General features: G+C 39.6%; 1 protein-coding gene across 1 annotated transcript in view; it reads left to right on the plus strand.

Annotated features, from left to right (window-relative positions):
* mcamb (melanoma cell adhesion molecule b) overlaps nucleotides 1–16,319 on the plus strand; it is a 37,668-nt gene extending 21,349 nt beyond the window's left edge. The window contains 17 exon segments of the mRNA XM_040130746.1: nucleotides 4,180–4,304; nucleotides 4,398–4,629; nucleotides 5,528–5,598; nucleotides 5,710–5,797; nucleotides 5,938–6,117; nucleotides 7,120–7,250; nucleotides 7,466–7,601; nucleotides 7,725–7,824; nucleotides 7,826–7,838; nucleotides 9,497–9,638; nucleotides 9,913–10,040; nucleotides 10,805–10,946; nucleotides 11,251–11,346; nucleotides 12,486–12,518; nucleotides 12,939–13,062; nucleotides 14,270–14,381; nucleotides 14,532–16,319. Coding sequence (XP_039986680.1) covers nucleotides 4,180–4,304; nucleotides 4,398–4,629; nucleotides 5,528–5,598; nucleotides 5,710–5,797; nucleotides 5,938–6,117; nucleotides 7,120–7,250; nucleotides 7,466–7,601; nucleotides 7,725–7,824; nucleotides 7,826–7,838; nucleotides 9,497–9,638; nucleotides 9,913–10,040; nucleotides 10,805–10,946; nucleotides 11,251–11,346; nucleotides 12,486–12,518; nucleotides 12,939–13,062; nucleotides 14,270–14,381; nucleotides 14,532–14,543 — 1,865 coding nt within the window. The 3' untranslated portion in view covers nucleotides 14,544–16,319.
* Nucleotides 16,320–17,401: the final 1,082 nt, after the last annotated feature.

A 17,401-nucleotide genomic window follows, 5' to 3' on the forward strand; every position in this document is an offset into this window, starting at 1 on the left:
CATTTGCAAGACTGCTATTTGGCTAAGTGCAGCATTTCAGCTAAGCTAACCGCCTGCTGGCCGTAACCTTATATTTGCTATCAATCTTCTTATCTAACTCTTGCCAAGAGAAGAAATAAATATATTTCCTAAAATATCAAACTGTTCCTTTAACTGCCGCACATTCACATCCGGCGAAAATATTCTGTATTTCTTGCTCATTAGGGTTAAAATCTTTAGTCAAATAAATTAAGTGATTTTTTTTTTTTTTTTTTAAGAAAAGAAATGCACATACTGACTCCAGGGCCTTAATAGTTCTTAATTCCCTATTTTTCTTTGATTTATGTGATAGTAAACTGAACAACTTTTGGTTTTAGACTGTTGCTCGGACAAAACAAGCAAGTTGAAGAGGCACCTTGACTTCAGGAAATTGTGGTGGGCAGTTTGGTTGCGGCCCTGTTATTCATGGCTGGAGGTAGAGCGGGTCGTCCACTAAAAGGAAGGATGGTGGTTCGATCGCCGGCTCCTCCAGTCCACATGTGCAAATGTCCTTGGGCAAGACACTGAACCCCAAATTGCCCCAATGTGTTAGTGTGTGTGTGGGATGCATGAAGGAACGGGTGAATGCGGCAGTAATGTAAAGCGCTTTGAGTGGTCAATAAGACTAGAAAAGTGCTAAGTGCAGTCCAAGCAGTCCATTATAGTTCAGCAGTTTAATACATTTTAAAATGAAGTTCTTTTGCTTTGAGAATTGAGTATGTTTTCATACACATTAATATCTCGATTTTCAGTCTTATTCCCGTCTGGACGTTATTCAGGATATGACGTTTACATGGAACATGAGAAACCTGGCTATTTATATCCTTGTACACATGAGCATTAGACTACCTAGGTTTCTGATCACCTCTGTGCAGGTGTGTCTTGAATGTCTTGATTTTTCAGCATCTCAGCCACTCATTCCTGTACCAACAGAGAATTATCAGAAACCTAAATAAGGCTCTACATGCCATGGTATCCTGGTTTCTTTTGCAGTGCTCCAGCTAGCATATCAAGGTTTCCGAAACCAGGGTAAGATAATACATAACTGGGATACTAATTCTCTCCTCTCCTGTCCGTTCATCTCATCTCATCTCATCTCATCTCATCTCATCACCTCCCCTCTGCTATACTTTCCTCCCTCAGCTGCAGGTATTTACTAAAGCGAACAGAGCACACCCCCCTCTGTTGTGGAAATCATACACTCAGCATGTGAAACTGTTGTCTCAGGGTCAAACACACACCCTAACTTTGTTTGCCGAGAGGCACTCATACAACTGGAGAGGCCCAGTTTTCTCAGCTGTCAGAGTGGATGCTCAGCTTTTCTTCTGTCATATTGACTTAAGACTATTATCCAATCTGCATGGACTCTGCTCTCTCATTATCAGACTCTCTGACTGCAGCACTATCAAGATGACTTCTGGTCAAATTACCAGTGAGATTTAATTGAGATTCCCATGAGCAAACAGACTCCAGCTGTCAGACAGCATGGGCTAAGAGTTTGTGAAACATTCGGTCTGAAATGCAAAGTAGAATCTGACCACACCACATCATGCCCCTCTGAATTGGCCTTCTTACTGTAGGTAAACCCTCAGGTGGGGGATGGGATGCTGCAAGTGAGTCAGCGTTGTCCTTCCATCGCTAATAGCCAGGAAATGTCTATGTTGGAGAGACTAATTGGATTTTTTTAACAGGAAAGCATCCATCTGGCTCCATTAGCCAGTGGTACACAGCAACACACAGAAGAGGGAGGGCCAGGTGGGAGAGAATAAAAGGGGGGTGCAAGGAGGGAGTGTAGATGGGGAGGAAGAGTCAGAGGAGTGGGAGAAGAGGGAGGCATGTCGTTGACACGGATGAACCAGCAGTCAGAGGTATAGTTTTAGGAACAGCAGTAGGTGTTTGTTATCCGTGCAGATGATGATGGAATACAATAAAATGCCAAGAGGGAAGCAGGGATGTGTCTGGGTAATAAGCTCACCAGCAGGCAGCCCTGGTGTTATGGTAGTTCCCTAAACTGCCAGACTACACATCGGATCCTTTTTTCCGCATGCAGTGTGTTTTGATACCAGATACAGTAAAATAGTGTCCTGATTCTGTTGACCTGAAAAATGTGTCCAACAATTCTCCCCTTTTTTAGGTGAATGAAATGAAAAACGACTGACCTTTTTTTTTTTTTTGAATCTATTTCACTTTTTTTTACCCGTATATACATGCATGCACAAATTTCCCAGATTAAAATGCTATAAGATTATAAGAAAGCTGCAAATTATATGTGTTTTAACGTTTTTTGTTTTTTTTTTGATAAGAATTGGTCATTTTCAGTAACGCCGTGCTCCACAGTCATGGCTGGAAATTATTCAGTATATCAACAGTTGTATCGGTTGGCCAGTGAGCAGCTGTACTGGAAAGGTGCCTTGCTCAGTGGCACCTCAGCAAGGTCTTGCAGGATTTATTTTACAGGTCAGGGGACCGAGCCAGTGACCTGCCCGATTCTTAAGTTTTTAGGCCACTGCTATCTAACTTACAAAAATGATATTGAAACCTAAAACTAATGTGAGATATAACTTTTGCTGAACAGTGGCAAGAGTTGGCAATTATGTTTAATGATAATTGCTAAAAAATATTGTAACAGGAACAAAGGAAAGTCCATTATATAGCCAGATGAACTTAAAGTTGTGTAACCTAAGGCAACAAAAATGTGCTCTTTTTCCATTCAAAGTCTTGTTTGAACTCAAGTCCAAGTCACACATTTTTCCCAGAGCTTTCCACCAAATCTCATCTTCTTCAGTGGATGGGGGGGCCTAAGTTTCGAACTTAAGTCATGATAACTGTTTATTACGTGATAAAAGCTCCATCGATAGGTCACTCGATGACAGAGCAAACTTGATCTGCTCAGGAAGACCACAAGATGCAGTTGAAAGCTCTTGAAAAAGTTTGTGAGTGGATCTTGTTGCGTTTTTTTTTTTTTTTTTACTAATCTGTACAAGATCTTGAATAAACTTTCACTCTAGAAAAAAATATGCTTTTAATATATAATAAAACATGAATCAGAATTTAAGACTAAATGGTGTGTGATGGGTTTTTTTTTACTCCTGTTCAGTACAAATTTATCTAAAGACAAATTCCCCTTATAAATCAGAGTACGAACGGAAGGGGAAGTTAAAATGAATGTGTAAATAAAAGTCAACGCAGGACAGAGATGACTCACGTTTACATTTTTTTGAGCAGCACTTGACATAAACTCAGATATTTCCAGCTATCACTTCTTTCTGTACCACAAGAAAAAGCTACATTCACCAACACAATGAACAGATGCTCAGTAAAGGCTAAATCAAACCAGGCAGCCTCATTCCTCCAGGCTACAGCTGTCGTTGGCATCCCATACATCTACTGAAACGCTGCAATGTAACGTGTAACTAGGGGTCCTTCCTATAGACTAGTAGGATGCATCACAGCGAGAAACCCTGGAAGGGGAAAAACCACTCATTCCTCAGAGACACATCATGAAGGAACAGTGGGGCTACTATGCTGCCTGTAAATTGAGCCTTTCTTCCTGTGAGAGGGTGACATGGTGGAATGCAGCACATTAATGTGGACATGGGTGGGCTTCTCATTCCTGTCATAGCATCTCTCTCTTCCCTTTGACCCACCATAACTTTCTTCTCTTTTTATTTTTTACCTCCATGCCTCCTTTTTTTAGTTTGTGTCAACAGGCTGTGGATGCAGAAGTTGTGTGTTTCTTTATCATTTAAGCTCTAGTCAGGATGGTAATTATTAGTCACAGGTTTTAACTGTGAGGTTCTGTCGTATCGCCATCTCGTCCATTTCAGGTTGAGTTCAATGTAGCTTTATTGGCCGTTTTTGACCGGCCAGGTTGATATATCACCCAACGTTAGCTTATCACAGATACATCGGTAGGAGTGTGTATTTTAGTGGATGTATTAGCAGAAATGTTTGTGGTAGTTTCGAATCATTGTTTTCATTACACGAAAACTGTGAAGACACACTGAAAACTCAGCTTACATTTTTTTATTAGAATAAGAAAAGAAAAATTCCACAAATTTTCTCTGTTTTGATGAAAATATGAAGCTGATAGTGATGAACGATTGAAAGATGTTGAATGGACGTATTCAACAATGACCATATTCTCTTTCTGTCTTTCAGCATGGGCCACTGTGGTGGTGAACATGGAGGACAGAGTGGAGGTGTTCAGGGGAGCTACAGCTCAGATCACCTGCATGTTCACATCGGCTGACGGCATCGGCGGCATGACCATAAAGTGGTTCTATGTGAGTTTCACAAAGCCTGATGCACACATACGCAGATAAGTATGACCTTTCTATGTATGTGATGTTTGATTTGCTCAACCTCCAACCTTTTAGATGTCACGGTTGGGTGAGAGGCAGAAAATCTACACCCAGGACACCACCATGAAGGTTGTAGATCGAGGCACACCGTTCACAGACCGGATCAGTGTGAATGGTACCGGAGCTACCGGAGAGGTGGTGTTGACTATCTACGATGTGCGGCTGGAGGACGAGCTGGAATTTATCTGTTCCATCAAAAGTCTAACAGATGGGAGTGGGGAGGGACGTACAAAGCTGAAAGTGTTCGGTAAGATTCAAATCTTTGATTCTGCCTCTATTGTCATACGTTTCATTGACACGATTTTCAAATAATTCAAAATATAGACCAGTTTCTACCCTTTGAGCTTGATCTTATTCATCTTTTTTTATACCTTTCATAGTTTATCTGTAATTGCGGTTTAATTGTGTTAATTTCAGTTCTTTTTACATTGTTGTGTTTTGCATAAAATGCTCAAACCTTCAGGTTCAACTCCTCAACTTTTCCCAGAAATACTCACACACTTCATACACTTCAACTTGTGCATCAAATTTGTCAAACTCATCTTTCTCACAGTGTCATGTTTTAACTAATGCGACTTACTGTTTTTGATTTCTGGCCCTTCAAAGCAACAGGAAAACCGCTTAACTGTCTTATTAAATAACAATTTAACTAAAATTTCTACTACTTTCCTAACTTACACTTAACGACAATTCAGCTGTTTTCACTCATTATATGCCAGCTAACACTTGTCAGCTTTTTATTCTTCATCTGACAGCCCAGCTACTTCCACTTGCATGTTAACTGACATTTCAGCTGCACCCACCTCTGTCTCTTCACTTGACATTTCAACTGCTTTCACCCTTTACTTTCTAATGAGAGTTCACCTGCTTTCAGTCAATACATTTCCACTAACAGTTCAACACTTTTTCAGTACTTTTACTTGGACTGAAACTTCGGCTCATTGCAGTGATAACCCTTCATCTTCCAATGACACTTCAACCCCCTCACAAGGAAAAAAATGGACATTTTAAAACATTTTAACGTGCTTACATGACGTGCTAAGAGATTGAAAAAGTTTTTTCAAAAGTATAAATTTTCCGCTGCCAGAACGCAAGTCTTTTTCTGCCTTTTCTAGTTCTTGATTCAGTTCTTAATTCCTATGCAGAAACACCAAACCCTCCTACCATTGAGGTTGTTCAAACAGGTTTCTCCATCAATGAACAAAGCCCGGCCAAGGTAAACAAGCTTCGAATCGTGAACATCAGCGTGTATGAATTATGAAATGACTGTCAGCCTACAGCTTCATTTTTTATTTTCTCTCATTTTCTCTCCTCTCCTTCCCCACAGATTGGTGTCTGCGAGGTCAAAAATGGCTTTCCCAAGCCGAACATCACTTGGTACAGAAACAACATGCCACTGCGCGGTGCTCAGGATGGTGAGAATTATTGACATCTGCATCTTTGACACATTTGTCCTCTATTTTTGGGTGTGCTTAACGTGTTTTAATGTATTTTCCTCAATCTCCTCTCTTTCCTTCCCTTGTCTTGTGTGTCTGCAAATGTTTTTGTCCTCCAGTGGTGAGAGTGCGGCCTAGCACCACTACTGAATCCAGTGGTCTGTTCTCAGTTAGGAGTGAGCTGAGCAAAAAGGTAATGAAGGAGGACGAGGATGCTCAGTTCTACTGTGAGGTCAACTACTTTGTTCCTGGAGGAATCAGGATGACAGAGACCAACCGTATTAACATCACTGTGTACTGTGAGTTTCACATATTGAAATATCACACGATACACTACATCATACCAGTGTCTGGACACCACAATATTATGCCCATATGTGATGGTTGATCCCAAAGGTGCTGGATGGGGCTGACGTTTTTCTTTCTTCTACACCAAACTCAGAAAACCACGTCTTTATGCTTCCTAGCTTTGTGCATGTGGGGTCAGGGTGAGAAAGGAAGGCTCATTTTGCCACAGGACAACTGCTGCCACAAAGTTGACAAAGTTGGAAGCACATTATTGTCTAAAATATTATTGTATGTTGTACCACTTAGATTCCCCTTAATTGGAACTAATGAACTAAGTAGTTAAATAAAACAACTGACCAGTCAGAGCTTTGTAGGCGAGATTGAAAATGGGGACATCGGGCCTCATGGAAGAACGTCTTCTACGAACATATTCATTCCTAAATGCAGGCACAAGTGAATAAATTTGATTGATAATTTGCTAATCATAATAATCATAAATTGGAGTTTAAAAATGTTACTGAAACTAACTAAAATAAAATATGTAACTAAGACAGCCTTAATAAAAAATGAAAAAATATTAAATTAACCACTACTGCAAGTTCTGTGTCAGTTGAAAATGATATTGGAGGGACTGATAAATTATTCGATGCTATTTGGTTAAGGCAAAATAAAACAAAATACCCGTCCTCAACCAAAACTCTGCTGTTGTCCGTGGCTTTACGTGTGCCCTGAAAGACATTGAGTCACTCTTTTCACCTGTCAGCAAAGTTTCATCAGGAGGGTACAATGAACTCAGAGGTTCCGGCTGTCCAACCTAGGTCCATTCCTCTGTCCAATGAGTCGCCCTCACTGGTCTCCAAATTTTTGTTTGTAAAGGACCTAGTCAAGCCTGAAGCACTGCATTTGGAGGCTGAGTCTAGTTTACTGTAGGGATGGTTGTGCCGTCACCTAACAATTCTACAACTAGAAGTTACAGCTTGTGGTCTAACCTTGATTTCCTCTCTCTGTTTCAGACCCCTCCACAGCCTTAAGTATGTGGGTGGAATCACCAAAGGGCAAAATCAAGGAAGGGGACTCGGTCGAGATTCACTGCCTTGGCAACGGGAATTCTCCATCCTCAATCATCAATATCATGCACAGGGGTGTAAGAAACCAACACATTTGTGCTCGTGACTCATGCCTGTAGTTTAGGTCTGCTTTGTCTCTCATCACAGAAACCATTAGTAGCTGCTCTGGAGCTTTCGACTGTATCACACAATCTTCCTCAGAAGATGGAAGTACTTTAAGGACCTCTTGTCTATGTTCAGTTAAAAGTTATATATGTTTGTGTGTTGATCAGATTACTGTGGCTTCTTGTAGGTCGAGTACTCTTTGGAGGCCAATAAGTTGTTGCTGAATAATGTGACCCGTCTAAACAGTGGAGCTTACCATTGCACCATCGTTGACATGGAAACCTTTGACGAAATCTCGGGAAATACCACAGTGTTTGTCAATTGTAAGAAATCGGCACTGATCTGATTTGTGACCATGGCAACAAATATATTTTACCAGCAGTATGACTGTATGTGCCCAGCTTGAATTATTTTCTGCCATTTCTCTCTCTTTGCTGTGTGTGTAGATCTCGATCCTGCTGTGGTGAATCCTGAAGACAGTATTATAGTGGCCCAAGGAGAGGAGCTGACGGCCACTTGTAATGCCCTCTCCTCTCCAGACACGCACATCTTGGTTCAAGGTAACACACACACACACACACACACACACACACACACACACACACACACACACACACACACACACACACACACACACACACACACACACACACACAGTACGATTACACAACCAGCAGCAACATTTTCTCTCAAAAATATACCCCCAAGTTAATTAACACACATTTGGAAAACCTATCACCCTACAATTTTGTGTACAGTCAGCTATTGCTTTGGACCCACACTAGTCATCGCTTTCTACCTTTCACAACTCCTGACAGTGCTAACCATGAATGTTTACATGTGTAATCACTGTTTTATGAATGTACTGAGAGTGTACAAATTCTCCACCCACAGGTGGGTAATTTGATGGCATGCCTCGGAAAAAAGGATGATAGTAGAATGTTTGCATGCTCATTGAAAAGAAATAAAACATCATTCTTGTTTACAGTACTTATCACAGAACACATTGTAGAAGTTGTTAAACTAAGCAAGGAAGGGAAAAAAATTCTGATATACTAATCTTTTTAGTGGGATGTTGTAAAAGGGCTCCAGATTTTGCATCATTTTTCTTCAGTGGTGGAAAGGAACTAGGTACATTAACATAAGTACTGTACTTAAAATAGGTACAGTTTTGAGGTACTTGTGCTTTACTTGAGTACAGTTCAGAGGGAAATATTGGACTTTTTACTCCACATTTATTTGATGATTGTAGTCACCAGTTACTTTGCAGATACAGATTATTAATACAAAATATAATTATCCAATAAATTCTGATGTATTATTATAGGTCAAGATAAGACTTTATTGATCCCTGGGGGAAACTCACAAGCCATCCTGCAGTATAGAAAGTAATTCAAATTACCCTCACCTTTACCAGCTGCAACTTTAAAGTGGTAAATACTTTAGTGCATCAGTAATTATAATCCAATAATATAATATTGATTATTCTGAAATGGGCCATTCTACATAATGAAGTACTTTTAATTTTGGCACTTTAGGTATACACCAATGCTAATAGTTTTGTACTTTTACTTGAGTAAAAGATCTGAGTACTTCTTCCGTCACTGATAGTCTTCCACTATGACAAAACTACACAGGATAAAATAAGCAATTGTCAAAGCCGGGGCTCATTTTCTGATGCCCCACGTCCGTCAGGTCGGGCAATTATCGGGCTGATATCGTTTTGTCTTATCTTGAGAAAATTTGCTCATTCATTTAGTCAGTGGCTCATTTTTCGGATGTGCACACTAGTGTTTTAAGTTTCAAACATTAGTGTTAGAGTTTATCATGTAGGCGACAGGGAATCTAAAATTGAACATTTGTGTAGAGCCAGTGTAACAGGCAGTCAATCTGGGAGTCTGTGAAAATAGTCATTGACTTGACTGGATTTTTTTTTTTGGGTTGGCAGCAGCTTGCCTAAAAGTTTTGGACACACAAAAAAGACAACTGAATGTTATTTTCTTATCATTATTTTTGTCACAATGCCAAGCACCAGTTGAAGTATTGGGATGAAGGATTTGTTTGAAATCTCAGAGCACAACTTTTTTTGTAAAAAAAGTTTGCTAAAGCAGCCATCCGATCGACTACAATCTAGCTAGTTGGTTGCCCCTGTTTCATAGGTAGATGTTCTTAGAAATGTGGGTGTTAAATGTGCCTTTTTCTGCCCCGGTGTGTGTAGAATGGAGAGGAAGTATCAAAGAGTCACACTTTGAGCCTGAAAGATACTACTTTCGACACAGCGGGGATGTATGTGTGTGTGGTGACTGTTCCTGAGATTGAGGAAATGGAGACCAGTGGCACACTTCATGTTAATGTCAAGGGTGAGTCTGATCACAGACACTGTATACGGAATATTACATTGCATTCTGGTCATTAATCAATCTACTATTCTTGAAGAAATATCATAATATAATGTATAATGTGATGTAAATGTTCAGCGTGGGTTTTATCTTTAAGTTTTTTTTCCCGCATTTCTGTGCAGTATTTAAAAAGTTTATAGTGTTTGTGTGTTTGGAACAGGTACTATTAGTAGTTAGAGCAGTCATGGTCATGGGAGAACATTTTTAAGGTTGTTTTGCACTCCTCTCTTTGCAGGCCCACCAGAGATCATGAAGCCGGACAACACGGAGATAGAAGAGAGTTTTGAGAACACCGTCGACTTGAGCTGCCATGTCAGAGGTTTTCCTGCTCCCAGCATTACCTGGAGCACCTCTGATGGAAAGGTGACAGCAGAGGGAAGCCTCAAATTTTTGGATTAGCTACAGCTGCAACAGCAATGCAGTTTAGCCAAATGTGTACTCACTAGATTAGATCTGGTCATTCTTTAAATAACTTTTGCAATCCGCCATATATAAATCTGCTTGTTGGCTTTCGAAGCCCCGATGTTTTGAATCTTTTTTCGGCACGGATAAAGCCCCAAAGCTACATAAAGCTTCATCCATCCGTCACTACTTAGCAACATTATCAGGTCAACATTTTAATTTGCACAATACTTTTCTTCATCAATGAATACCTGCAAAACTAATTACCTTTCCATCAGTCTTAATTGTACTCAAATGTTAGCTTTCAAACACGCTTAACCAAAATGGTGAACATGGTAAACATTATATCTACTAAACCTCAGCATTGTAGCTGTGAGCATGTTAGACTGCTAGCGTAAGCATTCAGCTCAAGTCTACGTACAGCCTTACAAGACTGCTAGCATGCCTCCTAGGGTTAGTCTTGTTGATTTAAGTGCGACATCATCAACATCACGGGTCAGATTTTGACAAAACTCAGTGGCTTTTCTTACTGTGTTTCTGTATTGAAAAGAAATCCCTGACTGTCCTGGGAGCAGAGCAGTGAGCCGCACCATTCTTCGGTCTTTGACAGGACGTGTCAGAGTTGCATTCAACTCTGCAGCTCTTGCCGTGCAGAAGAAGGGGAAACCTTTTCTGTCGGTCGACCTGGCTTTCTCTGTGTCTTTAACTTGGTGTTTGTGTGCCAGGTCCTCAAGACAACTTCCCAAAAAGAGACAGTGGAAGGCGTTCAGAGTGTGGTCAGCATCAAGGTCACCTCTGACATCACTGCTTTCTGCAACGCCTCCAACGAGTACGGCATTGACTCGGTGACCTTCAGCATCAAAGCCAGTGAGTCCCGGTGGTTGCCTTTCCTGTCACTGCCCTTTGTGTTTATATGTGTGTACATCTCTATCTGTGTCCCCCTCGCTTTCCCCCTTTCCTTCTGTGCTTCCCCTTCTTGTCTTTGCCACTCCGTTGTTTATTTTTACTTCTTCTGAAGGCCTTGGGCTCTCCAATGGGCGGTAACGTGTTGCCTGTGATTTTTCTGTCAGTGTTGTTGTTGTGAAATTGTGTGGCTGTTAAATGTCCACCCCTCCTCCCCTAGTGTGTTAACAGGGACTGTCCTCCCTTCTGTGCCTCTACCTGTTTTCAGCTATACACACCACCACACAAGCCACCACCACCACACAAGCCACCACCACCACCACCACCACCACTACTACTAGCACTGCCATTTTCTCCACCACAGGTAAGACCAATGTCAGGCTAAGTCAAGACTTAAATCAACTAAAAAAAGTTTACAAAATTACTATATCAAAAGAAATCCCATTAAAAAAAAAAAATGTGTTGGTTCTACTAGTGAGAGAGATAGTTCAGTTGTCAGAGAAGGTTAGAATCTGCATGTTCAGTGTTAGGGGGTTTACAGGTTTCCTTTCATTCACCGTCTGGCTGTGCTGTTTCTCAGTGAGTCAGACAGAAAGAATGAGAGTGAGAAAGGAAAACTAGAATACACGTGAAGGCTGCAGCCATTACCACACTGGCATGACTGAAAGGTCGTTACAGCAGTGTTGATTAGTGATTGCTCTGATTAAAAGCTGTGGTCTCTACAAGGTATTTATAGTTTTAAACAGGTAATATTACTGAGGCCTGTTACTGCTGCAAGGTGTCTTAATGACACATTTGTTGGTAGCATTTTATGCTTGTTAAATCTCAAAATATGTGAAAATTAAAAACTTTGCAGCATGAGAGAGGTTTCTCTCCCAGAAAGGTAATCAGTTAAATTAGATCAAAATTGCTGACATGGTTTACCTTCTGCAAAGAGGACTGTTATGATTAATGAACATTCCTGTTAGCATTATGGCGTGCAGCTACATACACAGCGCCCAACCACAAACACACATGAAATCAGTGTGACTCTGGAAAGCAGCTGATGCTTTAAATGCACTCAGAGCGAGTCTCCTGACTCCCATTAGGGCCGCTGCCTTGTGTTTTCTCTCTCCTTCTGCGTCCCCTCTCCCTTGTACGTAATGCCAGGAAATTTCCAGCCCCTCAGAGAAAAACTGTTCTGGGTTGTTGTTTCTTGCAAAGCGCTGGCTAAATCAGATTAAACAGGGCTGCTTGGCCCTGCTGCTCTGGGAAATGACTGCTGTGCTACTGACCACAGTTGGACTAGATGTTTAGTTTCAAATCACAGATAACATTAAACATTTATTGTATTCGGCTCAGGCCTCTGTGGAAGGTCTAAATTGCCTGTGTGTGAATATGTGCGTGTGTGTTTTTGTGTGTGTGTGTGTGTGTGTGTATCTTAGGCCTGCTGATATGAGTTATTTAATACATCCAGCCACCCACTGATAATTGTGCTCTTGTGGTTTTTCTCACTTAAAACAGGAACACCTCTCACAGAACAGAAAATGGAGAAAGGTTTGTTTTTTTTATGCTGCTGCAGATTCTTTCTCAAAGGCGAAAAGGTTCCTTGCACTTCTTCTCCACTGCATCACCCGTTCATCACACCCTCCACCTCTTTCCTGATAGACAAAACATCAAACCATCACTGAACTTTTCATCTTCACCTCTTCCTGTGCATGTTGTCATAAGCACACCTCTCCTCCTGAACTCCTGAATGACTTTGCACCTTCCTTTCTTTAGGTTGCCAGCTTTAGGTCACCTGATGATGCTAGCGCTGCACTCTATTTAGACGCTGTAAAATGCCATCTACTCTTCCTAAACACATGGAATGCTGCACAGCCTGCCCATTGCGATTCTATATTCCTATATATTCCTCATTCCTATTCCAGCTACAGTTAGTAACTCTGGTTTGTTCTTGTGCTTCTTCTCCACCAGAGAGCAGTGGTGCTATCATTGCGGTCATCATTATCTGCATCCTGCTGCTGGCAATCTTGGGGAGTGTGCTCTACTTCCTCTACAAAAAGGGCAAGATCTGTGGCCGATCTGGCAAGCAAGACCTGTAAGTGCAATGAGAACAACTTGATGCATAAACATATTTAAAATATGAGGAGCTACCAAAAAAATAAAAATCCAAAAAAAATCAAAAAAGTAATCATCTCTAGGGTTTTGAGATATGGCTAAAATCAATATCACAGTGTTCTAGTATTTTACGAGGGCTCAGTTTTCACAGCAGAGTTTCGATGTACAACCCGACTTGCCAAATTATTACCTCTGTACAGGCCACTGAATCAACGCGTCACATTTGTATCACGTTTGCAAGCATTAGTCCTTATTTTAACATTAGCCCTGGTCAGCAGCGTTGCAGCATACAGTACTGTAATTGATAATTCATTCACCACTCCTGCCATGCATTTGAAATGTATGGGAGTTGTGGAAAGAATATGCAGTTTCTTTTTCTTTTGATTACTGTGAATAGGTCACATTGTATTGTCGGTTACAGTTGTGTCAATTCTTGTTTAATGTTATATGCTTTCCAGCATTACAGTCATCACACAATCATTATTTTGTCTTGTACTTTAGTTTTGAGCACACATTCTCTCTGTACTTCATTTCAAATACTGACTTCTGCATAAGACTTTGGTTGCTATATATATAAAAATAAAAACATTACAAATATTAAATGTATACATGTATGTATTATAAAATGTGAAAATTGATTTAAAAATTATAATATAAACACTGATAAACTTATACTACTACATTGTGATTTTCTCACTGTGTGATGTATTACCTTATTCTATCTTTATTGTGTGCTATATTAGATTTTGAGGCCAAAATTAGGAGACAAATGAGTTTTGCAAATTTAAGAATGGAAACTGTTTTTGTGAAAGTCGAACCAAAACAATGAGAATGTTTTAAATGTATATGTATATACACACACACACACACACACACACACACACACACACACACACACACACACACACACACACATATATATATATATATATATATATATATATATATATATATATATATATATAAGCTAAAAAAAAACTCTTCATAAAAAAAACAAAATGACTAATTTTCATTTTTTATTTACAGCAGAAAATTTTGTAAAAGTATAGGTCAACACACTTCCCCTGGAAGTTGACATACAATAATTTATGTAATGCCATCATCCAGCTCTAATCATCACTCATTACGGTTGAACAGCATATTGAAATATGCATGTCTCTAACATGAGTGTCTACCTGGTCTCGTAGCACCAAAGAGAAGTCCAACAAAGATAACATCGTGGTGGAGATGAAGAGCGATAACACAGAGGAAGCAATACTCCTCGGGGTCAATGGAGAAAAACAACCTCCCAGCGACCAGGTAGATACCTAATCTTAAAGACCAAAGATAATGCTGTTTTTCTGCTGCTGACATTGTTACACAATCAACATGTTTACACATCCTCAAACCCCACCTCTCTCTTCGTCTCTGCAAACGTTTTAATGTCTGTGTTTATGCTTTGGAGTAAAGGGTGGTGAGTAACTGCACGTGCAGAAGTGAGGAGGGGACTTCAGACACATCTACAGCTGCTCCTGTTCTTCCCGCTCAGGCTCAGACCTGCCAATGCCTTCAAGCTTCCACCAGAGCTCCTTATTCAGTAAATATGCTGATGGACGACTGACATAAATCTGCTAATAAATCTTCCACCTTCAAGCCAAGGACTGACCTTAAACTGTAGGTCTCATTTCCATGAGCCTCAAAACTTGCTGATGTTCTGTAGAACAATAATTATAGCACGAAGTTGACCAGGGAATATTTTTATACCTGACTAAGCATCACCTCAGGCAAAGCAATCACTGAAAAGAAGCCTGAAACAGCTCTTTATTAAGTGTATATATTATAATCAGTGTATATATTTCTTTATTTAAAATAACACGATAGAAAAAAAACAACAACCAAAAATAAATGACCAGATAGTGTTTTATTTTGTTCCTGTGCTCTTTATAGAGGTAGTTTTAGCCATCTTGGGTTTTTTTTTGGTTTTTTTCTATGTTTTCTGTTTTGCTTAAGTCTGTACACTGAAATTTTGGGGATGCAACGATGCTTCCCCCTACAGCCAGTTCCAGCCTTGCCCAAAAATGTTGCCTTTCGGCTCTGAAGACAAACTTTTAGGTCATTTAATCACATATCATTCACATTTGTTGTTGTTTTTTTTTTCCTCTACAGTTAACACCCCTGTCTTTACACTCCCCAGTTTGTGTATATTAAAGAAAATATTTTTGCAAGACGGGTGAATTAATCTGTTCAGGATTTGATATAGAAGGGTTAACATTATTTTTAATTGTCATTACTTTATTGTTTCTTTCCCTCACAGTGTAGTTTTGATATCTTATGTGTGCATTTGAGTTCAAGCTTTGCCAACAGTCAAGTTAAAAAAAAGTTGCAGATGCCTTAAGAATTACATACTTGTAGAAACTCCACATTTTGTACTTTGTTATGGTTCTATTTAATGTTCAGTGCACTGATTTCTCTGTCGTTATTCTTCATGGAGTTGTGTTGTTGTGTTTTTCTAATGTGAAACCGGGGTTTTGTTTAATGTGACTGTATGCGAATGAAAAGTGTTTCTGTAGCGATTTTTATTTCTTTTTCCAAGAGGAAGGATGAGGGTAGAACAGATTATATGTCCATGGTAAATATGGTTCACAGTATGAAGTCGACCTCCTTAGAAAGAAAAGACACATTTCTGTGTAACGAATCACGTGATTCATGTGTTGACTGAAACTTGAAATAATCACAGAATCCCCCTCGTGATGACGTGGTGCCTCAAATTGACACCCACGCCACTTGAAATGGAATTTCCTGTTGACATACTAGTCACGTTGTAACATATATGACTACTGAGGAAGGTGAGTGACTGTGACTCCACATATGCAAATTAAGACAATCAACAACCAAGATGCTCCATGCACCTGTCATACTTCCTATCCTCTGTTTTCTGTTTCTGCTGTTTTCAAGAACTACCACTGTTAAATTGTTTTGGATGTTTGAAATCAGTAAAATGCCTTTTAATGCCCAGGAGTTGTACAATTAATGTCATTGATGGCCTTCAACCCAATTTACCAACACATTCAGTGTTTGTAGATTTTGAAAATTATACCAAATAAAGATTGACTGTTAAGTAAGACAATGTGTGAGACGATGAGCTTCACAATAGATCTCTGTACTAAAACAACTTTGTGCAAAAAAAAAATTCGGACTGACCTTTTTTTTTCTTTTGCCTGCCAGTGTGTAACAAAATAAATATCAGATTTAATTTAATATCAGATTTCTGTTCTGTTAATTTCCAGGTTCCTATTTTATGTTAAGATTTCTTAATCATTTTCCAAGTAAGTTTCCTTAGAAGGAACTAGTGTATGTCATTTGGTACTATGTAGTACAAGAAACAGTGCTCAATTGGTACATCAATTGTTAGCTGAAGTGTCTTTTGTCTTTGGGTAGACCACAGGCCAGCCAGTAATGTATGAACATTTACTTCGGTTTAAAGGAAGCTGTTCTTTCAGGGAAATATCTATTTTTTCCTACAATTAGTACCCAACCTTCTAGGAAACTTATCACAGGCCTGTAAATAAATTGTTCATGCAAGTGGCATGCAGACGACTAAAGCATGTTACTGTCTCGCTCCTGCAGACATAAATGGACACGTTATATCTTTAGCAGTCTGTTGGTGCACAGAATACAGGTTTATTAAATTACATAAGAGTTTTAAAAATGGCTCAGATATGATGCAGATTTGATATTCTAGCCGGGCAGTCAAATCAGATTTTGTCTTTTAATGCTGTTAACAAATGCATTACTGAACTTTCGAGACCTGCAAGATAAAAACAAACATAACTGAAGTACTGGACCTGTCTGCAGGTCTGTCCAAGAACTCACTGCTCCCTGAATTTATACTGTATTGTATTATTAAGCCCACTTTGTTGCATCATCTGCAATCAACAGAGGCTCATCAAATCTGTACCTTCATGGCTTCATTCCATTAAGTGCCCCAGTAAGCCCTGTCAGTGAGTGTGCATGTACCTGGACTGAAATCAGCCATCATTAATGTTACTGATTCTAACCTAGTTTGACGAGTCAAAACGTCTGCCGTGTAAAGCGTCTATACCACAGTATAATAACGCTACTGCAATCTTAACTTTCCTAGCGCAAAGGTATTTGCAGTAAAATATGCCAAAGTATCACAGTGAAAGCTCCCTGTAATGTTTCCTTTCAATTTTACTTCATTAATGCATTAAAAATTCAGTACATAAATAAAATTCACTGAATTCAAAAAAGCGAATTACTGAGTAATGACAAATGTCTTGCGTTTCCTGACTTTAAAATGTGCAAATTGTTTGGTTTTT

Source organism: Xiphias gladius, chromosome 7 (genome assembly GCF_016859285.1).
Source record: "Xiphias gladius isolate SHS-SW01 ecotype Sanya breed wild chromosome 7, ASM1685928v1, whole genome shotgun sequence".
Lineage (NCBI taxonomy): Eukaryota > Metazoa > Chordata > Actinopteri > Istiophoriformes > Xiphiidae > Xiphias > Xiphias gladius.